Source organism: Erythrolamprus reginae, chromosome Z (genome assembly GCF_031021105.1).
Source record: "Erythrolamprus reginae isolate rEryReg1 chromosome Z, rEryReg1.hap1, whole genome shotgun sequence".
In the NCBI taxonomy this organism is placed as follows: Eukaryota; Metazoa; Chordata; class Lepidosauria; order Squamata; family Dipsadidae; genus Erythrolamprus; species Erythrolamprus reginae.
In genome coordinates this window covers 77,421,901-77,449,631 of record NC_091963.1, presented here as the reverse complement: position 1 = coordinate 77,449,631, position 27,731 = coordinate 77,421,901, and the positions used below count along the sequence as shown (strand labels likewise).

At 42.2% G+C, this 27,731-nt stretch overlaps 1 protein-coding gene across 1 annotated transcript; it reads left to right on the top strand.

Annotated features, from left to right (window-relative positions):
• Positions 1-390: 390 nt before the first annotated feature.
• LOC139154991 (C-C chemokine receptor type 5-like) lies at positions 391-26,701 on the top strand. Its single transcript, XM_070730160.1, has 3 exons — positions 391-570; positions 6,995-7,104; positions 24,704-26,701. The coding sequence occupies exon 3, from the start codon at positions 24,718-24,720 to the stop codon at positions 25,789-25,791; it is 1,074 nt and encodes a 357-aa protein (XP_070586261.1). The 5' UTR covers positions 391-570; positions 6,995-7,104; positions 24,704-24,717; the 3' UTR covers positions 25,792-26,701.
• Positions 26,702-27,731: the final 1,030 nt, after the last annotated feature.

The window sequence follows — 27,731 nt, the reverse complement described above, 5'->3', positions numbered from 1 at the left end:
ATATTTCCTGCAATTCAGCAGCTCTTAACATTGGTTCTAACAGACTAACAGATTAAAGGAGTTGGAAGGGTCCTTGTAGGTCATCTAGCTTCCCAGAATGCCACACTTCAGTGAAGTCTAAGGAACAGCTTTCCAGCAGCGTTAGCTGAAAGCTATGTCAATGAAGAAATATGGTGTGTCATATTTTGTTCTATTTCTTGATAGCTACAACTGGCAGATCTCCTCTAAATTTGGCAAAAGGAAAGGGAAGGAAGAAAGGGAGGGAGGGAGGGAGGGAGGGAGGAGAGGCACTTCCTTTTCTTCAAGTCTCATTTTCCCATCTCAGTCATAATTCAGACCTTGCAGTGCTCCTCCTCTTTGCTTCTTATTTTGTGGTTCAATTGCACATAGATTTGCTCAGAGACCAATAGCTGGGATGGCTTTGCCCACAGATGGAGCAACTAGATCACATGCTAAAATGTAGACAATTAAATTCTGATGAACAGCTGAAATGGCAGAATAATTCTTTGCATATCCTGTTAACTATCAAATCTGAAGATCTTTACATGATGTTTCTGCAATTAAACTCAGGTATAACTTGCTTTTCTTGGTCTTGCCACTATTATTATTACTATCATTATTAAGACTAGTTGTATTTAGACAGATGTTTAGACTGGATTTGGTATGTTATACACCTATGAGGTCTTTCTATGGAAGCCCGTGGAACAGTCTTCCCTTAGAGCTTCGGTTAGAGGAGAATCTTCTCTGATTCCGCGAGACATTAAAGACATTCCCCTTTGATTCAGCAGATTGAAACATGGTAATTGTATATGGCTTGCTGTTATGTCCTTTGTTAAAAGGGCATAATAAGTAAATGTTGTTTATTGTTGTTGTTGTTGTTATTTTTCCCGGGGGCTTGGGATGGGTAGATATTATTTTATCATTGCAAGATGTAAGCTGTTCCAAGTAAAGCTGCTTTTTGCAGCTGAATGACAGTATGATTTTGTCAATGCTGATGGTATTTAGGTGGTATGCCAGATGGTTTGGAATTGCATGCAAGGCACCTATTACTATTACTACTTTCTTTTGCCATGTCTTTCTACTTCTATTTGTAAAAGTATTTTTATATTTTATGATTTTCCCCGGTTCTTTCTTCTTTCTTCTGCTATCTTTATTCGGCTATCTTCAACTATCTTCAAATTTATTCTGCCATGTCCAATATCCAGGCATTTTTGTCTTTCTTATTAGGTTTTGGGTGTTATGTGACAGATATTGCTCTATTTGAATTCTAAAGTTACAAAGCACTTTAGCTTCTTTATTTTCTATTGCTTTGTCTATTTTGGGGTCTTACTAATTCTTACAGTCAAATGATATTCCTTGTAACAATGAACCACTGTTGTTACTTTGTTATCCCACTGCTTATACTCTGTGCAATGTTTGCAGCATGTATACAGGTGATTCGCTGTTTATTCAGCTTCTTTGCAAAGGTGGCATTTGCTGTCTGTTTCTGTCTTCTCAATTCTGGCTTTATATGAATTTATTATTAGAGCTTTGTCTTATGCAACCACAATTATACCTCTATCTCTTTCGTCAACTTTCCTGCTTTCAGCCATTGTCAGGGTTTAGTATCTGCTTTGCCTACAATTTTCTTTATGTAAGGGTCAGGTAATACTTTGCATTGAGCTGCGGTGGCACAGTGCAGAGTGCAGTACTGCAGACTACTTCTACTGATCACCGGTTTCCAGCAGTTTGGCAGATCAAATCTCACCAAGCTCAAGGTTGACTAAGCCTTCCACTCTTTCAAGGTGGGTAAAATGAGGATCCAAACTGTTGGAGGCAATATGCTGATTCTGTAAACTGTTTAGAGAGGGTTATAAAGCACTGCAAAGCAGTATATAAATCCTAGTGCTATTACTATTGCCATGTTTTTTTTTTCTGTTCTTCATTTGATCTTATAGGGCCGTTTGATTTCTTTAGCTTGGTAAGCTTTAATGGATTTTCTTCTGTGTCCTTCAGATATTCTTTCATTTTTTGAAAAATAATTTTTATTTAGTATATATACTTTAAAAAAAAACATTATCTCAATCATTACATAGTTACACGATTATTATTCCGTCTACATTTAGGAACATAAAAAAAGAAGAAAAACAGAAAAAAAAGAGAATAAAACAAAGGCATAACAAAAACAACTATACATCCCTCCCCCTCTTCCCGCTGTCTCTTTGACAGCTTAATGTTTACTTTTAAATTATTCTATGGTGCACAATACCAACAATTACTATTCGGTCTTATGTATAATCTACTTTCAAATTAATTATCATATTAAATCCTATTTTTCTATCTTCCTACATCCATATTTGATTATTACGATGTCTTTAAGTTTACAAATCAGGTATTTTAAAAACTTTTAAACATATTTACAAGTCATACAGCTTCCTTTACTTTTCCTTTTTTCTAGCCATTCGTAAAAACCACTCCATGCTTCATAATATTTTGAATCTTCCTGGTCATTTAGCTCCATTGTCATTTTATTTGATTTAGCACAATCAAGTATTTTTAAATCAAACTTCTTTCAGATGGTATTTCTTCTTGTTTCCAGTATTGAGCAATATTAACTCTTGTTGCTGTTATAATATGTTGGATTAAGTAATAATATTATTTTTTGATTTGTTGTTGCTAATCTTGCAGGTGCTAAATGCCATTTAGAAAACATTTTAATTATATTTTCTTTATATATTGTAGATATTGTCAATTTGTAGGGTTTTTGCCATATTTTCCCCATTGGTTTAAATTTATATTATGACCAATATTCCTGGCCCAGCTAATCATATTTCCTTTAACAGTTTCTTCTTCCATTTTGTCTTTTAATAAAAGTTTATATATTTTTATGATTGGTTTTTTTTGTCCTAATAGAATTTCGGTCTAATGCTGAGTTTTGACTTTGTATGCCATATTTTTTCTTATCATGGTGTAATCTTGATTTAATTTGTACATATGGCCACCAATCTATTTTAATTCCTTCTTTCTCTAATTGTAGTATAGTTTTCAAATTCCCTTTTTATTCAGTATCTGTGAGTACCTAACCATTTTGTCTAGATCCATAGTATTCAGGTGCATTATAGCCTCCATTCCTGAGAACCAGCCCGGAACCTCTCTGTAATACTGTCCTTTAATTTTATTCCATACTTCTAATAGTGCCTCTCTAATTTTGTGATTTCTAAGATATGAATGAATTTTATGTTTCCCATCCCAGAGAACTCCATACCATCCTGTTTGCAAATAGTATCCTTCTAGCACCAGAAATCTCTTTTTTTTTAATTGAATCCATTCTTTTATCCAGACTAGCACTGAGACTTGATAGTATAATTCAAAATTCGGATGTTCAAGTCCTCCCTATTTCCTATTGTCTTGTAACCACTTCAATTTAATTCTTGGTTTCTTTCCCACCTATATAAATTTGGATACTATTTTATCTAATTGCTTGAAATTTTTTTATCTAATTTGATCGTAATTGTCTGGAAGTAGTATAGCAACTTAAGTAACATTGACATTGACATAGTAGATATTCTTCCAATTAACAAAATGTGTATTTTAATCCATTTTTTCAATTGTGCCTCTATCTTTTTTAATAATACCATATAGTTGTTCTTTTTAATCCTAATGCACTTTGGTGATAATATTACCCCTAGGTATTTAACTTTATTGATTATTTGAATTTCTAAGTATGCTGCTAGTTCCTCATTCTGTATATTTGTCATATTTTTAGTAATAATTTTGGCTTTTTGTTTATTAATTTTAAACACTGCCAATTAATAATAATAATAATAATAATAATAATTTATTAGATTTGTATGCCGCCCCTTTCCGAAGACTCGGGGCGGCTCACAACAACGATAAAAACAATATTATACTGGCACAAATCTAATATTTAAAAAAAAGTAAAAACCCTATCATAATTAAAAACCAAACAGCACATACATACCATACATAAATTATAATAAGCCTGGGGGAAAGGTGTCTCAAATCCCCCATGCCTGGTGGTATAGGTGGGTCTTAAGTAGTTTACAGAAGACAAGGAGGGTGGGAGCAGTTCTAATCTCCGGGGGGAGTTGATTCCAGAGGGCCAGGGCCACCACAGAGAAGGCTCTTCCCCTGGGGCCCGCCAGATGACATTGTTTAGTCGACGGGACCCGGAGAAGGCCAACTCTGTGGGACTTTATCGGCCGCTGGGATTCGTGCGGTAGCAGGCGGTTCTGGAGGTACTCTGGTCCAATGCCATGTAGGGCTTTAAAGGTCATGACCAACACTTTGAATTGTGACCGGAAACTGATCGGCAGCCAATGCAGGCCACGGAGTGTTGTAGATACGTGGGCGAATCTGGGAAGCCCCACGATGGCTCTCGCGGCCGCGTTCTGCATGATCTGGAGTTTCAGAACACTTTTCAAAGGTAGCTCCATGTAGAGAGCGTTGCAGTAATCGAACCTCGAGGTGATAAGGGCATGAGTGACTGTGAGCAATGACTCCCTGTCCAAATAGGGCCACAACTGGTGCACCAGGCGAACCTGGGCAAATGCCCTCCTCGCCACAGTCGAAAGATGATGTTCCAATGTCAGCTGTGGATCGAGGAGGACACCCAAGTTGCGCACCCTCTCTGATGGGGTCAATAGTTCCCCCCCCGAGTAATGGACGGACAGATGGAATTGTCCTTGGGAGGCAATACCCACAGCCACTCCGTCTTGTCTGGGTTGAGTTTGAGTTTGTTGACACCCATCCAGTCCCCAACAGCCTCCAGGCACCGGCACATCACTTCCACTGCTTCGTTGACTGGACATGGGGTGGAGATGTACAACTGGGTATCATCCGCATATTGATGATACCTCACCCCATGCCCTTGGATGATCTCACCCAGCGGTTTCATGTAGATATTAAATAGCAGGGGGGAGAGGACCGACCCCTGAGGCACCCCACAAGGGAGAAACCTAGAGGTCGACCTCTGACCCCCCCACTAACACCGACTGCGACCGACCAGAGAGGTAGAAGGAGAACCACTGGAGAACAGTGCCTCCCACTCCCAGCCCCTCCAGTCGGCGCAGAAGGATACCATGGTCAATGGTATCGAAAGCCACTGAGAGGTCAAGAAGCACCAGGACAGAGGACAAGCCCCTGTCCCGGGCCCACCAGAGATCATCCATCAATGCGACCAAAGCAGTTTCCGTGCTGTAACCGGGCCTGAAACCCGACTGTTGAGGCCCTAGATAATCGGCTTCTTCCAAGGACCGCTGGAGTTGGAGCGCCACCACCTTCTCAACAACCTTCCCCATAAAGGGAAGGTTGGAGACTGGACGGTAGTTATTAAGCACGGCTGGGTCCAGGGAAGGCTTTTTGTGGAGGGGGCGCACAAGTGCCTCCTTATAAGGAGCCGGGAAGGACCCCCTCCCCAAGGAGGCGGTGACAATCTCCTGGACCCAGCTCCGTGTCATCTCTTGACTGGCTGAAACCAACCGGTCTAAATTTATTTATTTCTCCTACTAATTTTTGACCAAACTCTAGAAGATCTTCAATAATAAACAATACGTTGTCTGCAAAAGCTTGTGCTTTGAATTCTTGTCCTCTATTCTTTAATCCTATAATTTGTTTTTTCTGAATTTGTCTTGATAATATTTCTATGGAGAAAATAAAAAGCAGTGGGGATAGCAGAAATCCTTGACTTATTCCTTTAGAAATTTTGAAGTTTTCTGTTATATCCCCATTCAGTATAATTTTTGCCCATTGTTTAGTATAGATTATCTTAACCATTCTAATATATTTCTTTCTGAATTTCATTTATGCTAATTGTAGAAATTCCCAATTTAAGTTTTCGAAGACCTTCTGGTCATCAACAAACATTAATGCCCTGGACTTCCCCAGGTGGGTCTCATAAAACACAAATTGTTTAGTATTATCCTGGTATTATTTTTGTTATGTCTGTCTGGCAGGAATCCATTTTGATCTGATCAGATATTCTTTCACTGCTCTTCTTTCTTCATCATCTTTCTGTTGTAGTTGCAACTTTATTATCATACAATAATAATATATGGAATAATTATTATTATGACTGCTGAATCCCTAAAGATTCTGAGCCAGAGGTGGGTTTTTCCTGATTCAGACTGATTCACCCAAAACAGTAGTGACTCACTGGTGACATTATGATGATATCATGGAACTTGTTCAGTCGGTGCTGGTCTGTGGGTGCCACCATCTTTCTTTTAAAAAAATACTGAGCATGTGCAGAAGCCAAGTTTCCAGCATTGCACATGCACTCAGCATCTTGTTTTTGGCTTTAAAAAACAAAACAAAACTTCTGAACATATGCAAGAGCCCGGCTGGTGCAGCAGGTAGAGTACTGTACTTCAGGCACCGAAGCTGACTGTAGATCTGTAGGTCAGCAATTCAAATCTCATCACTGGCTCAAGGTTGACTCAGCCTTCCATCCTTCCGAGGTGGGTAAAATGAGGACCTGGATTGTGGGGGCAATATGCTGGCTCTGTTAAAAAATGTGCTATTACTAACATGTTGTAAACTGTCCTGAGTCTAAGGAGAAGGGCGGCATAAAAATCAATCAATCAAACAAACAAATACATTAAAAAATTAAAAAATTCAAGTTTCCAGCACTGTGCATGCAGTCACCATTTTGTTTTCAGCTTTTAATTTCATTTTAAGTTTTTAGCTTTTTTTTCCTTCTGAGTATGTGCAGAGCCAAATTACTGGTGCTGTGCATTTGGTTGCCATCTTGTTTTTGCCTTTTTAGAATTTTTTTGGCACTATGCAGGCATGTATACAGAAAACGCATGCCCATGTCATGCTAGAGGAAGCGAACTGGCAGCAAGGTAAGTCAGAAACAACCCCTGCTCTGAGCATATTGTTGTTGTACTATTAATTTAGAGATATTTCTAAATGTCCTCAGTTTCCCTAATTCTGCTTTAAAACTCTGTTCTCCCTCCAACATCAAATAATGTTGTTTTCTTTCATTCCTCAGGGAACATGTACATGCAAGCCTTTGTGACTATTTTCTTCAATTAGTCCTGTCCCAGGGATATGTCATTCTTAAAAGTCTAAGAGTAATAAAAGTTCCATTGGAAAAGTTAGGTAAGTAACATTGAAGCATAAATATTTTTATGAAAGTACATAATTGTGATAGTTCCTTCATTTCTTTTTATTAATTTATATTCCTTTATTAATTTATATTCTGACCATTGATTAATTATGGTAATGATCCAAAATTTTGGAAAATTAATTCCCATTTGTAGATATTCAGGAGTAGGATTCAGCCAGTTCAGAGTGGTTTGAGTGAACTGGTTGTTATAGTTTTGTACAGTTTGGAGAACCAGCAAAATGCACTACTGTCTGGCCCTGCCCCATCTCTTCCTGCCCTCCCAACCCATTGCTAACCTGCCTTCATCTGACATTGCTGCCTGCCTACTTTTGCTCACCATTACTGCCTATGTTTGCCTGCCATTGCTGCCTACCTTTGCCCACTATTGCTACCTGCCTTCTTTGCCATTGTTAACCTGCCATCTGCTGTAGCCCTGATCTCCCTGGGTGAACGAGAACCTGCAGGCTCCAGTCAAGTCAACTCCCGGGCTGGCCTAGAGCCGCAAGCCCTAGTCGAGTTGACTCCTGGGCAGGGCGCCCTACCTTCTGCCACTGTCGCTGCCATGGAAAGCCTTGGTTGAGTGACAACTCCTGGACCAGTCTAGACTGCTGTTGTTGCACTACCCCTCCATCCCCACCCTTGCCTGGCTAGCTCCATCACTGCTGTGACATCTCAGTTAGGTAGCTAGCTATCCACTTCCTGGGTCGATTCCCAGGATGGGCCAGCCTATCTGCCACCACCATGGAAAAGCTCTGTCAAGAGACTCCCGGGTCAGCCAGTTTAATTGCCGTTGCTACCGTGGAAAGCCCCTGTCAAGAGACTCCCTGGGCTGGCCAGCCTACCTGCTGCAACAGAAAACCCCGATCAAGTGCTGATTCCTGGATTGGCCTAGGCCATCGCTATTGTGCTGCTCTCCCCTCCATCCCTGGCTTGCCTGCCTGCCTTCCCCATTCCCTTCCCTACGGCCTTCCTGGTGGCCCCAGTGGAAGAGAATATTTTAAAAATTACCTCCAGCTTTCCTGCTGCCTTGTTTCACATGGCCAAATGTTGTCAGCCTGGAAACCTTCCTGAATCTGCCTGCTTGCCTTGGTTATATTGCTCTTTTTTAATAAGCAGTTTTTAAAAATAAAGTTTAAATAAATTAATTTAAAAATTCAATATTTGCATGGTGTACAGTTGGGTACAGTTAATTTTATGTAATATATAATGACAATTTTTCATAACATTAATAATGATCACATGTTAATAATAATGAATTTTCCTTAAACAATTGGTCTTTTCTTTTATACTTTTAGTTTTCTAACTTCTGTTTCGGTTAGCCATTAATAAAAGAAATCCCATGTTAAGCTGTATTCAGTTTCTTCCTTCTTAATTTTAAGTGTTCTATCCATTTCTGTAATTTTTTAAATTACATTTTCATCTATAGGGATCTCTTTGTTTTTCACTGTTGTGCAAACATAATTCTTAATGTGTAAAATTAAATATGTATTCCCTTTATTATATTTCTGGCTTTAAATCTATATGTTGCTTTACCATTTTTTCTAACCACAACACTAGTAACTCTTTAATAACTACGTGACTTGAATATAGGCTGAACCCAATACTGAATATAATTCATATATTCCTGTTTTTTAAACTGAGGAATAAATTTCAGGGGGGGGAATTCAGTATTACTGAATTTGGTTCTTATCTAACTTCATCAATTTTTTTTTGTACTATTTTTTTTGTACTAGATAAGCATAATGTTGTAAAACGTTTCAGTACATTTTTAAGATGTAAAGTCTAAAAAGCTTAGGTGACTAAGCATGGTTTCCCCTGGCTTCTTTCTCTCTGCTATAGAGAGAGCATTCCATTAGGGACTGTTAGTCTAGGCAAGACCTGGGCAAGACTTGAGTTAGTCAAGTTCTAGCAGATGCAAATATTTTTATTTATTTATTTATTTATTTATTTATGTGTTGGTAGTATACAAAGATATAACAATGTTTACGTACATGATACTAGTAAGAGAGAAACGTAAGAAGAGGGAACGGAAGGCACACTGGTGCACTTATGCACGCCCCTTACTGACTTCTTAGGAATAGGGAGAGGTCAACAGTGGATAGTCTAAGGGTAAAGTTTTGGGGGTTGGGCGATGATACTACAGAGTCAGGTAGTAAGTTCAATGCATTAACTACTTGGTTACTAAAGTCGTATTTCCTGCTTAGAGTGGTTTACTATAAGTTTGTATCTGTTGTGTGCTTATGTGTTGTTGTGGTTGAAGCTGAAGTAGTCATTGACAGGAAAAATATTGTAGCAGATGATTTTATAGGCAATGCTTAGGTCGTGTTTAAGGTGACATAGTTCTAAGCTTTCTAAACCTAGGATTGTAAGTCTAGTTGCGTAGGGGATTCTATTGCTAGTGGAGGAGTGGAAAGCTCTTCTAGTAAAGTATCTCTGGACGTTTTCTGGAGTGTTTATGTCTGAAATGCGGTGTGGGTTCTGTTCTGCCGGGCTCTCTGATAGGAGCCTCCCAAAAATTCAAAGGTACAAATTTCAGACACACACACGTTTGAAAATTCAAAACAATGTTCTTTATCACAAATGTCAAAATAAACTAAGCACTCTTTTTATATTGCAAAGAGCACTCTGTAGTCTGTACAATTTCCCTTAAGCAGTCATTAAGTACTTAGCCAGCAGCTGTGAAGAAACTTCACACCCCTTCTTCTTCCAATGAAGTGAGACACACACACACGTTGCTCTGCTTTGGTTTCAAAGGTGTGAAAAAGCAACAGATATTCTTCCACAATGGCCAAACCCACATGCTGCTATTTATAGCAGCAGCCCTAATTACTGGAGCCCCACCCAAACACAGGTGGCCTCCCTTATTTCCTGTAATATGTTCTTACTTGGTCTCTTCTATGCATAATTCTGTGCTTGTGTGGATCCAAAATGTCATCATTTGAAGCAACAGAAGACAAGGAACATTGACTGCCTTGGCTGTGTGCCAAGCCCTCCTCTGCCGAGTCACTCCCACCTTCTTCTTCGTCCGAGGAAACTAAACTCTGAACTGATTCTGTCGGCAATAACACAGGCCTGTAACATGTTGAAGTTTCCCCTGCATCCACCTCCCCATTCCCTGGGGCAGGAGCTGGGCCAGAGCCAACCACAACACCATCCCGTCCTGGAAGGCCCACTCCATCGCATGACTCCATTGCAAGGGATGAGGTTTCTGGGGAAATTGGGCATGAAATGCTTGGATAAGGATGGGAGCATCAACCAGGGCAGCCTCCACCCATGAACAATCATCAGGCTCACCCTCCACCCATTGCACCAGATATTGAAAACAATCGTCCACCCAACGGGAGTCCCGGATGGCATGGACCATGACCTCGGGCAGATGATCCCGAACACAGGGGGCAGGCAACAAAGGGACACTGTGACGAAGGGGGCACTCAGGAGAAACAGGTACCAAAAGGGAACGGTGGAAAATGGGGTGAACACGCAGGTTGGCAGGCAACGTAAGCCACCGGATTGATGACCTTCTCAATTGGGAAAGGGCCCATGAAGCGGGGATCCAGTTTATGTCGAGGTAATTCCGAAGCGATGTGCTTGGTGGATAACCGCACCTGGTCACCAAAAGCCAATGGGGGGACGTCTCACCGGGACCAGTCCGCCACCCGTTTGTAATCCTCTTTGGCCTTAATCAAATACCGCTTCACCATCTCATGAACCGCGTGCAGTTCCGATCAGAAGTCCTCTGCTGCGGGGACCAGGGAATCTAACAGGGTTGATGGGAAAAACGGGGGATGGAAGCCATAGTTTGCATAAAATGGCATGAGTCTTATGGAGGTATGCTGGGAGTTATTAAATGCAAACTCCGCTACCAGGAGGAAATGTAACCAATCAGCCTGCCGGTCGGACACAAAGCACCACAGGTATTGTTCCAAAATTCCAATAGTTTTTTCCATTTCCCCATCAGTCTGAGGGTGCTGGGTTGAAGCAAGACACACTTGGACCTGTAAAGCAGACATAAGCTCTTTCCAGAACTGTGCCATGAACTGAGTTGACACAACTCAACGGTCTGACACAACTCGATCTGGAAGTCCATGGATCCGGAAGACAAGTTGAAAAAGCAATTTAGCGGTGTCATGGGATGTGGGTACCTAGTGACAGGGGATGAAATGGACCATTTTTGTGAACATGTCCATTACCACCATGACTGTGGTGAACCACGATGAGGGGGGCAAGTGTGTGACAAAGTCCATGGACACAGCCCCCCATGGCCTCGTGGGTGTTGGCAATGGCTGTAATAATCCTGGTGAGGCCCCTGTGGCTGACTTGGCTGCACGACACCATTCACATGTGGCAACATACGAGTGAACGTCATGTTGGATTTGCGGCCACCAAAATGTTCGAGTCACTAAGTCCAAGGTTTTAAACAAGCGAAAATGACCCACCACAGGATTGTCATGGCATTGGGACAGAATCAATCCGTGAAGCGGCCCTGCTGGGACGTACAACTGCCCCCGGTACCGGAGCAGTCCCTCAGCAAATGTCCAGGGAGAATTGGGCACCATCTCCCTCACCCGCTGAGCCACAAACCATCCCCCTGCTGCAACTCACGGATACACCTCCACAAGTCGATGGGTCCTGGGTAGCAGCCAGCGCTTCTGCTAGCAAGATTGTCTGTAATGGGGCCGGCTCTTTCAGATGCAGAAATTCAGGTTTCCTAAACAAAGCATCCGCTCTGGGATTCTGTAAGCTGGGTGTGTACCGGATCCAAAAGTTGAACCTTGCGAAAAAGAACGACCAACGGATCTGTCGTTGGTTCAATTTTCGGGCCATTTGCAGGTACTCCAAGTTTTTATGGTTGGACCTGATGCCGGGTGCCCTCGAGATGATGTCTCCACATCTCGAACGCCGACTTGACTGCCAAATGTTCCTTTTCCCAGATCGTGTAGTTCCTTTCCAAGGGCATGAGTTTTCTGGAGTGGTAGGCACACGGAAACAAGGTACCACCTTCGGGACGGGCCTGGAGAAGTACAGCTCCAATGGCAACATCAGAGGCATCAGTCTCAACGACAAACGTCCGACACGGATCTGGATGCTTCAACAAGGGCTCTTTCATGAACGCGTCCTTAAGAGTTACAAAAGCCCGCTGCTCCTCCTCACCCCAATGGAATGAGACCTGTTTTTGCAACAACTGGGTGAGAGGCACGGTCAACTGGGCAAACCCTGGCATGAATGTGCGATAGTAGTTTGCCAACCCCAACAACCTCTGCACATCCTTGACTCTCTTTGGGGGTTGCCAGGTCTTTAGTGCTGACACCTTGCCCAGGTCCATGGCTTTGCCCCCTGAAGAAATGACATGACCCAAAAATTCTATGGTGGTCTGCAGAAACTGACACTTCTCCAGCTTAGCATATAAACAATGCTCTCTCAACCGGAGCAAAACCCGGTGCAAATGTCCCAAATGACTAGCCATGGAGGGGGAGTAAACTAAAATGTCATCCAAATATATGACGACAAAATGGTCTAACATGTCCCTGAATACATCATTCATCAAATGCTGGAAAACAGCTGGGGCATTGGTGAGTCCAAAGGGTATCAGTGTATACTCAAAATGCCCGTATTGGGTGCCAAACACTGTTTTCCACTCATCCCCTGGCCTTATACGAACCAAATTGTAAGCGCTGAATAGGTCGATCTTGGAAAAAACAGTGGCAGTTCGTAAACGTTCCATTAATTCCGGAATCAGTGGCAAGGGATAGCGATTGCGCACCGTAATGGCGTTCAGGCACCGGTAATCACAACACAGATTTAAGTCCCCAGTCTTTTTTTTCACAAACAAGACAGGCGCCGACAATGGGGAGGTCGATGGCCTGATGAACCCTTTGGCCAGATTTTTATCTATGAACTCCTTGAGGGCCACTAGTTCAGATTCCGACATAGAGTACAAACTACCAGCCGGCAACTTGGCATCAGGGAACAGGTCTATGGCACAATCATAAGGGCAATGTGGTGGCATGCGGTCTGTCTCTTTTTCATTAAAGACATCCGCAAACTCAGCGAGGCCCTCTGGTAACACTGCTGCGGGGATAACGGGCCCTTGCACAGCACACACGTGAGCATGGTGGTCTACACATTGCAAACTGGGAAACGTGACGATGTTTTGTGACCACACCACCTGAGGATCATGCGCCAGTGACCATGACAACCCCAAGACAAGAGGGAAATGGAGAGCCCGCGTGACATAAAATTGTAATGCCTCCACATGAGTCCCGATGCTGATCTGCACTGGCAAGGTCTGAAAACGGATGGGCCCAGACAACAACACCCGCCCATCAATGGTTTCTACAGTTAACAGAGGGTCCACAGGACACAAGGGCAACGAATGTCTCTGTGCAAACTCCTCATCCAGGAAATTCGTGGTGGCCCCCGAATCATGAGGGCAACAGCAGGAATCGATTGAGTACGCCGATCCACCAGGAGCTTGACATTAATCGTGAGGTGACGGTATGTTCCGGGGTCGTTAGCCAAAGAATCTTTAACCAAGAATCTTTAACCAGCCCAACCTAGCGTTGCCACCAAGCCGGGCCGCCCTCGTTTCCCGACTGCACCTCTGGTGGGGAAACCAGGGACATGGGAACAGACATCAAGGAATCCGGAGCCATGGTGGGAACATGAGTTGAAGACTCTGGGAGCTGTCCTGCAAGAGTCTGCATGGCAACAGGAGGACTGGGAGGAGTCGACACCATGGCAGCAATCATGCTCCTTCATTTGTTGGGACAGGCATGCGCAAAATGACCTCCCCCCGCAATAGAAGCACCGGCCTGTTGCACGTCACTGCGCTCTCTTCTCCGGGGACAAACGGAGTTGCATGAAGTTCACCTCCATGGCCCCTCCGGCAGGGGCACGATCCACTAGATGAGGAGGCAGGGCAGGCAGGAAGCGATGGGGTACAGGAACCAGGGTCGGCACGTGCATAGAAGACACCCCCCGCCGTGGAGCAGGCAGTGGCGTGACACCCGAAACATGGGGGGAGGACCGCCCAGCCCGGTGCACCTCTCGAGCCAGGAGCCGAGCCTCAATGGCCAAACAATGCTGCTCCAGCTCATCCAGGGTGCCCGGCAGGGCCTCGTGCACCAGCTCATCAAGCATAGTCTCTGACAAGCCACCCTGAAATGCCTCCATCAAGGCAGCCTCATTCCACTGCACCTGTCCACTGAGGCTACGAAAGTCACTTAAATATTCCACTAAGGGGCACGAATCTTGTTTCAGCTGTTTCAACGCCCTCATGGCTGTCTGCTCCCGCACCGGATCTGAAAACTGCCGGTGCAACTGGGCACAAAAGGTGGTGTAATCCTGCAGTATCGGATCATCTCTGTCCAGCAATGGAGACATGCAGGAAGCAGCGGGGCTGCCCAACAAACTGCAGAGAAACGCCACCTTCTCTGCATCTCTTGGAAAATGGGGCAGTTGTGCATTAATAAAAAACTGCACCTGACTGAGGAAAGCTGCAAACATGTGTCTGTCACCCCAGAATTTTCCAGGCAGAGCCACAAAGCATTTCCTTCTTGGCAGGGGCTGTGGGGCAGGGGCTGCTGGCTGTACCGGTGGAATGACAGGCTGTTGAGATAATAAATCCACCTGGTTCTGTAATTGTTGCACTATCTGCATCAACCCTTGGATTTCCAACTTCAAAGCGTCGAAGACTGCTTGGATTTCTGCCATACCAGCAGCCATGATCAGATAAATGCCAGAAAAAAGAGAAGCAAACAATCCAAAACACTTCCCTCTGGAAATGGTGTGTGTCTGGGGTGGAAGAATATACTGTTCTGCCAGGCTCTCTGATTGATTCCATGACTTTGCATATGATTCAGATAGAGAGATTGGTCTGTAGTTTTCAACTAGACTGGGATCTCCTTTTTTGAAGATGGGGATGACAGTTGCTAGTGACCATAGCTTTGGTAGTGAGCAGCCCCCAAATGATTTTTTAAAGATTATGCTTAGTGGTTCGGCTATGGCTGTGGAGAGCTTTTTTAGGAAGTATGCACATAGACCATCAGGCCCAATTGACAGAGAAGGTTTAAGGTTGCATAGTGCTTTTCCAATGTTGTCTTCTGTGAAGTCTATTTGTGTTAAGTCATGGCAAGTGTTTGAGTTGTGATTAGGGAATTTGGGGGATGAGCCATTGCTGTTTACAAAGACTGAGCCAAAGAATGTTGAACTGCAATTATTCAAAAATAAATGGGTGAAATTGGAAAAAGATGAATCGCATAAAGAATAGAGAATTAATTTTTATAAGATGGAATAAGAGCGATTTAGATAAATTAATAGGTACCTTTAAAGAGACTGTGGAAATTTGGGGAAAATGACAGGGGAAATTAGGATTATACAAATCAAAATTGTCATTGTTATATGTAATAAATAGAGACAATGAAACAAATGTAAATAGGGCTACAGGAGAGTTGAATAGAACAGTTATATGATAAGGATGGGAGGGTAAGTAGAAATCGTATAGAATGGTGGTTGGGTAAAGGAAGATGGTTACAAATAAATGCAATATGTAAATACTTAAATGAAAGGGAGAATAAAGAAGGGAGGAGATAGAGTTAGAGAAAATAATAGGAGAAAAAAGAGATGGCACCAAGGTGCAAGCAAGTAATATATATAAGATGTTAGTGCAGGTAGACTGGTGTGTGATCTGAGGACTAACTAAATGGTGGCAAAGTGAATTACAAGTAGATGTACAAGAGATGGAGTATAGTGGAGAATATGAAGAAAATTAAGAATACAAGAGTTAGGGAAATGGGAATATTGCATAAGTGGTATTAGACTCTGTTCTGCCTGACTGGGCTCAGGCGATTAGTAACAATCCAGGGAAAAGAAATCAAACACACACATGCTTTTCTAATCAGCAAACTTGTATTAAACAAACAAAGAGGGTTAACGAAAACAATCCTTATTGTCAGGAATAAATTATAGTGCAAGGCAGACAGTCAGCCACATACAAAGTGCAGGAAAAAGCAAACAAAGACAACCTGCACAGAGTAGAAACATTTCAGGAGTCCTTTGAATCATGGAGACTCGAGAGCAACCAGCTAGTCCCAGAGGTTTCACCTCCCACTTGCCTGAAAAGGCTGGGTTGAAATTCAAAGGCACGGAACAGAAACTTCAGAGCAGGAACCACAAAGTCACACAGATAAACAGCCACAGTTTGCCTTTTGCCTCTGTTCCCTTTTATACCCTTAGCCCTCATTAGGGGAACCACACCCAACCCTCAGTATGAAAACCACACCCAGGTGCTACTCTGATCACTGGTAATAGTCCTTTAATTGAGCCTCCTTTGCATGGCTCTCCGGCTACACATGTCTATGAACTGTTCTGCATCAGAATCCAATGGGGAGAGACTGTCTGAGTGGCTGCGTGCCAAATCCCCTGGGCTGTCTACTGGATCCTGTGTGCAGTCTGCCAACTCCTCTGAACCAGTGACCTCATCCTCGAGGCTGTCTGCCACGTCTTCCTGGCTGTCAGCCAGGCTTTTGCACTCACTTTGTGCCTCATCTCTCCCATATGTGGGAGCAACGGCTGGCCCAAGCCCATGTCGGGATGGAGTGACCCCCTTACCTTAGACAAGGCGCTCAGCCCGTGAGGAGTGAGCCGGGAGCTTCCGGAGGTGATGAATATTGAAGTACAGACAAATCATGTTCGAATGAACAATTAGTTTTTATTAGAAAAGTATAAAAACAATAAAAGTCTGAAGAGACATAAAAAGCACATCCTCTGGCTAAGGATGTATGGAGAAAAGATGTCTCCTAATTAAGGACCGCCCTTCTTCTTCAAGAAGAGACAGGATGTGAGCAAACAGGTTACATCACACAGGAGGAGCTATCTTACTAGACAGAATTAACTCTCTAACTACTGGATGTTTCTCAATGTCGTTGGGGGCTGGCAATTTCCAGCGCAACACCCCTTCTTTGTCAGTCATCAGAGACAGGAGGGACATCAGGACATCAAGTCATCAATTCACTTAAGGCACAATTTGTTGGTGAGGTATTCATGTTGATCAGCTGGCAATGGCTTATTCAGCAAGTCAGCGATCTGCTCAGTAGTAGCCACATACTGAAATTTCACGAAACCATCTTTCACCTTCTCTCGGATATTTTGATACCGAATGTGAATGTGCCGTGAACGAGCTCCAACAAATTCAGCTTCAGCAATGAATGCAACTGAAATATTATCCTCCATAATAACAATTGGTGTCATAGGACCTTTCCAAATACTATCAATGAGAGGAAAAAGAGACATTAATGCATTACAGCAATCAGAAACACATGCATATTCAGATTCAGTTGAAGAGCAAGAAATAAACTTCTGCTGCCTAACTTTCCAAAAGAAAGGACAACCATTTAAAAACATGATATAACCAGAAGTACTTTTTCATGTTTCTGTGTCACTTGCCCAGTCAGCATCAGCATAACAAATCACTTCAGGGTACCCAACATGATCTGGCTCAAGGTACAGCTTCTTGCCTTTCGTGAGCTTCATGTATTTGAGCAGCTTCTTTATGCAAGACCAATGAAACGTGGTAGCCTTTCCAACGTATCTGGACAGTAGATTCACACTCAGTGAAATGTCAGGTCTCGTCCAGCTGCTGATGTACAATAGCGATCCAATCACTGACCGGTACAATGTTTTGTTCTCAAAATCAGGATACTCTTCTCGGGTTAACCTTTAAAAGTCAGTTTGCATAGGAGAACGACAAGTATGCGCATCAGACATGTTACAATTTTGCAAAAGCTGGTCAACCTTACTTTCTTGTGAAAGAGAGAACCCCTTCTCAGTTTTCTCAAACTGAACACCTAGATAATCATTGATATGCCCTAGGCTTTTCAAGGTGAAATGTTTCTCAAGGCCCTTAGCAAAAGTTTGACTAGTGCTTTCATTGAGACCCACATAAACAATATCATCAACATAAACAAGAACAATTTCATAAGTCTTACCTTGCCCTTTTGTGAACACGCATCCATCAGATTCGGACTTAATAAAGCCCATTGAATTTAGCTTTTGGGATAATAATTTGTACCAGCAGAGGGCGCTCTGCTTGAGGCCGTATAAAGACTTGCTCAGAGACCAAACCTCTCCTTCTCGGTTCTGGAATCCAGGAGCACCCTTGACGTAGATCTCTTCATTCAGATCAGCGTTCAAATAGGCAGTCTCTACATCGAACTGAAAAACCTCTAAACCCAAAGCAACAGCAGTGATTAGGGCAATCTTGACACTTTCATTTCTGACTGTGGGTGAGTATGTATCTGTGTAGTCTTCTGGATAAACTTGAGAAAATCCTTGAGCTACGAGTCTAGCTTTATACAGCTTTTCCTCATTAGGCTTTTGTTTGACTTTATACACCCAGCGTGTGCCAATGACTTTCTTCTTGTTAGGAGGCTCCACCTTCTGGAACACATTAAGTTTCTTTAAACAGTCCAGTTCGTGTTCCATAGCCTCATGCCATTTTTCTTGTTCAGAGTCAGGCAAAAGTTTGATCTGGTGAAAATGATCAGGTGGAAGTGTAAGATTGTTACACATGAAAAGATAAGGAGAGTCAGATACTTGCTGTGCAAATCTCTTTGGAGGAGTTCCTTTGGTAGTTCTCTTGGAACGTCTGGGAACGCTGGTCCATCCTTCATCATCATCTCCGCCTTCAAGTTCATCACCAGAGGTTTCCTCGGCAACTGTCGAAGGCTGTTCATTATCTGGAACATCAGGAATATCTGGCACAGATCCCTGGGCATCAGGACTCTGCACACTTTCCTTAGGAAAATAAACTGAAGTATCATTACTATGTATACTGGACCAATTTGTGTCTTCCTCAAATTTGGCTGAATTAGAAATGTAAACTCTGTGATGAGAGTCAGCAAATTTGTGGTACTTGGAGACTTCATCAAAGCCGATGAATCTCATTCTTTCTGACACAGGACCTCCTTTTCTTCTCTGTTCAACTGGAATGTTAACAGTGGCATAACAACCAAAAATGTAAATATTTTGAATGTCAGGTTTCTTGCCATGGAGCAAGTAATAAGGAGTGTCTTGAATGACGCTACTCCATGTTCTGTTAACAATGTAATTAGCATACCTTAATGCTTCGCCCCAGTATGAAAAGTCCACGTTTGCATCCTCAATGAGACAACGAAACATTGTCTGCAGAATCCCGTTCCTGCGTTCGCACACACCATTCTGCTGCGGCGTCCCGGGTGATGAGGTCTGCTGGCGGATTCCATTCCTGGCCATCCATCCTTGGAACTGTTGCGACATAAATTCGCCTCCACGATCACTTTGAATCCGCTTGATCCAGACGTCGTGTTGGGTAAGTATCTCTGCAGCAAAGCCTTTAAAAGCCTCAAACGCCTCTGATTTTTGTTTTAAAAGAAAAACATAGCCAAATCGTGAGTAACTGTCAACTACAGTTAAGAAATACTTACGTTTACCAACAGTAGGCCGAAATGGACCGACAACGTCGGTATGGACCAATTCAAAGATGCGTGTACACAGCCGGACAGCAATTTTTGGAACTGGGGAGTGCCGGGATTTTGCAGAATTACAAATTTTACAATCTAGGTAAACCTTGCAAGCCCCATCAATTGTGAAACCATCAACATATTCAGACATCTTTGCTAAGACGGGGTAAGAAGCATGCCCCAAGCGACGATGCCATCTGTGAATGCACCTGGAATGAAAAGATTTGTTTGTTAACATATGTTTAACATTTTTAACAGCATTAGGAACCTCAGGGGTTTCATTGGTTTTAGGAACCTTTGAACTAGCGGTGGCACCAGGGTTTCTCTCTGGACCTGTGCATACGCCCTTTGGAACGCTTATACTTACACTACCTTTGCTGGCAGGTTTGGGTTGCAAATAAAAGACACCTTTGATGGGGATGGCAGTAGCAAGAAGTTTGCCATCCTTGATAATGTTGGTGTCAACAAGTTCATAGTTTATTACAACCTTCAATTCTTCTCTCAGGCAATATCCACTAAGGATGTTGTTCTTGGCAGTTGGAACGTAGAAAACATTTGAGATAAGGGAGTCCAGTTCTTTGACGAAGACTTTTCCTTTTCCTTCCACCTTGGAACGTAGATCACCAACTCCAAACACTTCTTTGACATCTGTCGGGTGTAGCTCACTGAAGGATTCCTTCCGGTACGCGATGTGTGCCGCTGCTCCGCTGTCTAGGGTCCATAACTCACGAATGTCGTAGAGTGGACTCTTGTCAGGAACAATGCTGAGGTGGATGGTACCAACATAAGTAGGTTTCTCATCTTTTGAGTCTTTGGGAGTTGACTTTGCAGCTCCAGAACTCTTTCCTCTGGATCCTTTCTTGTGTGCGCCTTTAGGCTGGGTTGGATAAGGTGGATGATCAGTCTCGCCAGACTTCACACTTTGCACATCAGGAGATTTGCGAGTGTCATCCTTCTTAAAAGGTTTCTGGCGTGAGTACTTTGGAGTACTTGTTTTCTGCTGACCGCCCTTGGCCAAGTTAGATTTAAATGCTGCTGACATAGGTCTAAGGCCAGTGTTCAGCAACTCTGCTTCTTCACTTAGCATGTTACAGAGTCTCTGAGTAGATTTCTGGGCCATTGGGAGTATACTGAACTTGTAAATAACTTCCTTCCATTCAGGACCAAGGGAAGTTATAATAGCCGCATTTACTTGATTATCATCATAACGGTATCCTCTTTCTTCTAAATCTTTGTGCATTGTAAGGATTTTAGAAAGGTGAGGTGCAAGTTCGCCCCCTGTTGGAAGTTTAGTGTTATTAAACTTGGCTATCAGTATGTAATTGCCTTCATCTGATATTGGCCTAAACATGCCATCTATTGACTGCAATATCTGAGCAGAAGTAATGTCATGTGTGTCATATCTCTGTGACAACTGTGAGTCCATGCTCATAAGAATGAGTAGCTTGGCTTTTATGTCAGCTTCCCTTTCTTCTGCAGTCCAGCGCCTTACTGGGGGATTATGAGCGATCCCATCTATGTCATGAGCCAGTAGGTGCAAATTTATTCTGTGAAGCCACTTCCGATAATTGTGTCCATTAGGTAACAGCACAAACTCACCTTTCAGAACAGAGGAGGTGATGGTCTGCCTTGTTGATGCAGTCAGCTGGACTGCTTGGAGTTGCTGGGGTTGAGCCCCAACCCCTCCTGACAAACCTTGTGGCTGTACCACCTGGGGAAGTTGTGCAGGCATCTGCGGAATAAAACCTGGAGGTCTCTGCGATGAAACAGAAGTACCTGAAACAAATGGAACTTTTCTTTGCATTTCAGCAGCCATATCTGCCTGGGAAAGTCCCTGTCTGGCTTCTGGCAATGGTTTTTCCTTTCGGACGTTCCATCCACTAGTGGCCGCTGTTGCGTAACTTGTAGCAGTGGGGGAAAGCCTCCCCCTTTCTCTGTAATCAACAGTTTCAAATTGCAAAGGGACCATTTTTTTATCTTCGGGCTGGGTAGCCCTCCCTTCTTGGAAAGGAATGTGTTCTATGTTAGAGCTTGGCGGAAAAAAGTGTGTGACCACGGGAGGATTTACGATGTGCACATGCGTATCTTGGGGTGAGTGGGAGGAATGGATTCCTTCTATCTCTCCCTTTGGAGAATGAGCACGTGAACTACCTCTCAGGGACATAACCTCCATCTTTTCTGTAATAAGTTTAAGCTGAAGTTTTTTCAGAGATCGTAATTCAGTCCTGGCATTATCAGCCTTTTTTAAATAACTGAAATAGATTTCTTGCTGCTCTATATTTTTCATTGTAGGAAGGTTATCAAAATGGAGACAGACTGATTCCAAAGCGTGAATCTCCTTTTCATCCTTCTCAATGAGCTGCTCAATTGTCTGCAAGTTTAGGGAAGTTCCTTTTATATTAGCAGAAGCGAGAGAGCTGAAATCATCTAGGTGCCTTGTCTTGGCTTGTGCTTTAACATGCGTACCAGATGATTGCGAGGGGAAGAGAGTTAAAGTTTCCTCCTCCTCATCTTCGCTAGGATTAATGGAAAGACTGCCGGAGGGCTCACCCTGGGTAGTTTTACAATCCTGTTCCCTGGTTTCTACATCATCAATGAAGTAAGATTCACTTACGGTTTGATGAGTGCAGGCGTCAGCTGGAAGAACTTCCTTCTCACCGTGCAAAGACATTGTAGGATTCCTTTTACAATCGGTTACACGAATTGTCTCCTTGAGTTGGGCCAACTGGTCACTCGTGAGAGAATCCACGTAGGATTGCGTGAGAGGATTACGTTTCTTTTTCGCTGGCATTCGGGAAAAATTCCTAGGAAGCTTACGGGGTGTAAGCGGGGTCTATTACTTCAATAAGAACCGTGCTCGGCTACCATGTCGGGATGGAGTGACCCCCTTACCTTAGACAAGGCGCTCAGCCCGTGAGGAGTGAGCCGGGAGCTTCCGGAGGTGATGAATATTGAAGTACAGACAAATCATGTTCGAATGAACAATTAGTTTTTATTAGAAAAGTATAAAAACAATAAAAGTCTGAAGAGACATAAAAAGCACATCCTCTGGCTAAGGATGTATGGAGAAAAGATGTCTCCTAATTAAGGACCGCCCTTCTTCTTCAAGAAGAGACAGGATGTGAGCAAACAGGTTACATCACACAAGAGGAGCTATCTTACTAGACAGAATTAACTCTCTAACTACTGGATGTTTCTCAATGTCGTTGGGGCCTGGCAATTTCCAGCGCGACAGCCCAAATACAACAGACACCAACTCAGCTTGCATACTTTCAACAGAATGTTTAGAATACTTGTTGGCATGGGTGTCAAGATAAAGGGGTTCAGTTGTGCAGAATTTTTGGAAACTGCAAGAGGACGCCAATAGGATGTTAAACATATGTTGGACAATTACAAAGGAAATGGCGGTACTAGTCAAAAGGAATGAGATGGGGGAATTTAAAGAAATAAATGAAGCAGTGATAGAAAGCGCTCAGGCGGTAATAGTCCTAGGTTGGAAGAGTGCGACAAAATGGACAATACAAAATTGGTACCAGTACATGGTGGATCATATTCAGTTTGAGATCATGGATAAGAGTATGAATTCAGCCAATGAAACTGAGTTGAGGGAACTGATGGGACGATGGGACGATGGGGCAAGATAAGAGGATGTTATGGTTACCTCTGGCCCAGCTCCTGCCCCAAGGACTGTGGATGTGGGGGAGACATCCACATGCTGCAGGCCGGTTTTGCCCCCGGTGGAATCTGCTGATGAAGGCTCCTCTGACCAAGAAGACATGAGTGACAGGGAGGAGGAGAGGGTGGCAGACAGCTCAGAAGGAGATCAATTATCTAGCTCCTCTTTGGATTCAGAACAAGAGTTAATGATACAGCCACGCATGCGGAGAGCGATGCATAGGCAACAACAACTGAGAGATTATTATCAAAGAAAATGAGGCCACCTGTGGTTGGGTGGGGCTGTGGTAATTAGTGAGGCTGCTATAAAGAGCAGCCTGTGGCTTTGGCCATTGTGGAGGATTATCTGATCGTTGTGTTTCGTGACTGCTTTACTGACTTTGACCTTTTGTGTGCTGATTTTTCCCCGCTTTGAAACTAAACCAGGGCAAAGTGTGTTTCACTTTGTGAAAGAAGGACTGTGAATTGCCTCACAGCTGCAAGCTAAGTATCACAGAACTGGTAAGGGACTTGTACAAATTACCAGTTTGTTTGGAGACAAGTGCTCTTTGCTATACCAAAAGAGGGCTTGGTTTAAGTGAATTTTCATTATAAAGAACATTGTTTTGAATTTTCAAATGTGTGTGTGTCTGAAATTTGTACCTGTGAATTTTTGGGAGGAGTCTATCAGAGAGCCCGACAGAACAAGAGGATATGTGGTCAGTAGAATTCGAGACCAAGCTATAAAGAATAAATTAGAATTACTTTATAATATGTAAAAAGATGTATTGCTCTTGACTTAAAGTGGTATATAGAAAATACACCTCCATTTTGGTGAAGGGGTATGAATGTTTTCTGGTGGCGGGCATTAATCACTGAGCACTTATTATATGTTGTGTGTGTGTTTTATATTATAAAATCAATAAAAATATATTTTTTAAAAAACAGTCATTTTGTTCTGTCCCCAGGGATTAGTCTCCTGTTTTGCAAATTGTTTGTTTGTTTGTTTATTTATTTATTTATTAGATTTGTATGCCGCCCCTCTCCGTAGATTGTAGAAGGTGCAGTAGGATTTGGTGCACAGGAGGTTTTTATCTTGTTTGCTTTGATAGTTGAAGCATTTTATCTTTATTTGGTGGCATATATTTTTGTAGCGGATTCTGAAGTTGGCTACATGGCCTTTTTTGTTTTTCCGCCAGAGATATTTTTTGGGATTTTGGTTTTATTATTGAGATGGATAGGTTGTTTTTCTTGCTCAGGTGAGTTAATTTTTCATCTCAAATGTGGTAACATTTATGAAGATCTTTTCTTTCCTTGGTTAAAATTCAGTGTGTTCTCTTATATATGGAAATCAATATGCTATTGTTAATATAATATTTCCAGTATTTTTAAAAGCTGTGCATTGTCTCCCTTTAATAGTAAACAACTCTGTCTTTTTCAGTAACAGGAAACAAGATGGACAATCTAATAAATGGAACAAATGAAGTATCTACCACCACTGAATATGACTATAGTGAAGTGGTAACACCATGCCAAGCAAAGGCTGCCCAAAACTTTTCCTCCTATTTTGTGCCAAATGTTTATTCTTTGGTATTCGTCTTTGGTCTTTTGGGTAACATGCTAGTTGTATTGATTCTAATCAAATATAAGAAATTCAAGAGTATGACTGATATATACTTACTAAATTTAGCCATTTCTGATTTGCTTTTCATTTTCTCAATCCCATTTCGGGTTCATTATGTAATATATGAGTGGGTATTTGGAGATGCAATGTGCAAAATTTTTTCTGGAATCTATTTTTTAAGCTTCTACAGTGGAAGTTTTTTCATAATCCTCTTGACTATTGATCGATATTTAGCAATAGTCTATGCAGTTATTGCATTAAAAGCTAGAAAAGTATTCTATGGCATCATCACAAGCATTATTACCTGGGGCCTGGCAATTCTAGCCTGTACACCAGGAATAATCTTTCATATGGCACAAGAAGAAAATAATAGGATAACATGCTCTTTTCATTTTCCTCATGCAAGTCATTTTGCATGGAATTTGTTTTTTACACTGGAACTGAACCTCATAGGCTTGGTTTTTCCAATGATGGTTATGATTTTCTGCTATGCGTGCATCATAAACACTTTGCTAAGATGCAGAAATGAGAAGAAGAACAAAGCAGTCAGACTTATTTTTATCATAATGATTGTTTACTTCCTTTTCTGGGCCCCATACAATGTTGCTCTTCTGATCCAATTGTTCCAAACTGATTTATCCCTTAATAACTGCCGCATGTTAAGTGGTACCGGTATAGCAATTCAAGCGACCGAAACACTTGCAGTAGCTCATTGCTGTATCAATCCTGTGATCTATGCTTTTGCTGGTGAGAAATTTAGAAAATATACTATTACCTTTTTCCAAAAACATGGTGGTCGCCATCTCTCAAAATACTTTATTTTTCTATATCAAGAACATCTGGAACGGGCCAGTTCTACATACTCGCATTCTACTGGAGAGCAAGACATTTCAGCAGTCTTGTAAAGCATATCTTTGGGGGAAAATGAGTGTTTTTTATTGGTGCATTTTTATGGATCTCTGCAATACAGATAGTCCTCAACTTATGATTGCAAATGAGCCCAATATTTCTATTGCTGGGTGAGACATTTGCTAAATAAGTTTTTCCCCATTTAACAATTTTCGTTGCCACAGTTTTTTAAATCATTGCAGTTGTTAAGTTAGTAACATGGATATGTGAATCTAGTTTTCCCATTGACTTTACTTGTCAGACGTTGGCAAAGGGGGATCACATGACGCAGGAACACTGGAACTATCATAAATATGAATCAGTTGCCAAATATCTGAATTTTGATCATGGGGATGCTATAATGGTAATAAGTGTCAAAAAGTATCATAAATCACTTTTTTTAGTGCCACTGTAACTTCAGAAGGGTTACCAAATGAACAGTTGTAAGTCAAGGATTGCATGTACTAGATTTAAGAAACTCTTTTCAAAAGAGTCAATACAACTTAGATGTGAAAAGGTATGTTGAAAGGTATAGATAAAGATTTGTTTTATTATGTTAATTCACAAATGAAGCCATAAATCAATGTTCGTATAACCTCAGTTGAATAATTATAAATGTAATAAGACATTTTGCAATAAGAGAAAAGAGCCTTTCTTGTGCAAAGCAAGAAAGATAAGTTTCAAGCATCTTTTGCAGCAGGACGTATGTTTACTAATTTTGATGCATTATGAATGACTATGTTGATTATTTCAGTGACATTTAATATGCTCCAATTCCTTCTAAAAGCAAGACTTCCTCTTCTCTAAGTTCATCAAGGCTGCAATTCTGCTCATTCCTTCCTGGGAAGAAAACAGCTACAAGTTAGAAATTGAGCTATACAAGATGTTTTGTGTTAATTTTAAATCATTAAATATTGTTTGTTCAAATTCTGAGTTCTTGAATTTTTTTATTTCTTAGGTTCATGGATCATAAATGGACCTTGAGGTAGCTCATTCGATTATAACATGACATAAAAAGATTTCCCATCCAATGGGGAAAACAGTGCAATTTTAGAAGATGGTTTCAAGGAGCCTGGAAAGTCTTTAAGTGGAGTTAGGATTCTCCAAAATATTTACAAGATTTCAGTCAGAGCACAGATTGAAATTCTGTAATGTGAATACTTCTCTATTAAGAATGACTTCCACTACCATTTATCCAATAATTATTCTGGAATTTTCTTTGGTCACAGAACATCAATAATACACTCAAATTTGCAATAATGTACAATTTTGGTCAGGGAACATCAACATAAAAAAGGGATATTTTGTGCTGCAGAAAGCACAATCGGTGAGGGGAAATATTAATATTTAAATTTTTTCAGCATAGAAAAAAACCAAATGCACAAAAGAATACCAAATAGAAATATGGATGACGTGTTCTTCCTTATAGTATACAGTGGAACCTCTACCTACGAATGTCTATACTTGTGAACTTTTCTAGACACGAACCAGGTGTTCCTCCTTTAATCCCGGCCATCTTGGGCTTTTCTGGGCTGCCAGAGGAGCCTTTCGGTGGTGCTTAAAGGGGAAGAGGAGAAGTAGAATGAAGACAGGAGGATGAGGAGGAAGGCAGGCAGCTGTGGACTACCGCGCTCAGATCCTCTGTGCAGAGGGCAGTCGGGGACAACTCATCCCAAGCGCCAGGCGAACAACCTTGTGGGGGGAAACAGCAGAGGGAGGGAGGGCAGGGGGAGCTGTTATTTGGATGCCAGTGGAGGAGGAAGAGAAAGAAAGGAGGAGGAAGAGGGGAAGGAAGAGGAGAAGGGGAGGAAGAGGAGAAGTAGAAGGAAGAAAGGAGGGTGAGGAGGAAGGCAGACAGCTGAAGACTCCCCCTCTTGGATCTCTATGCAGGGGACAGGGACAACTCATCCCGAGCACCAGGCAGTCAGGTGGCGAGCAAGCAAGCAACCTTGTGGGG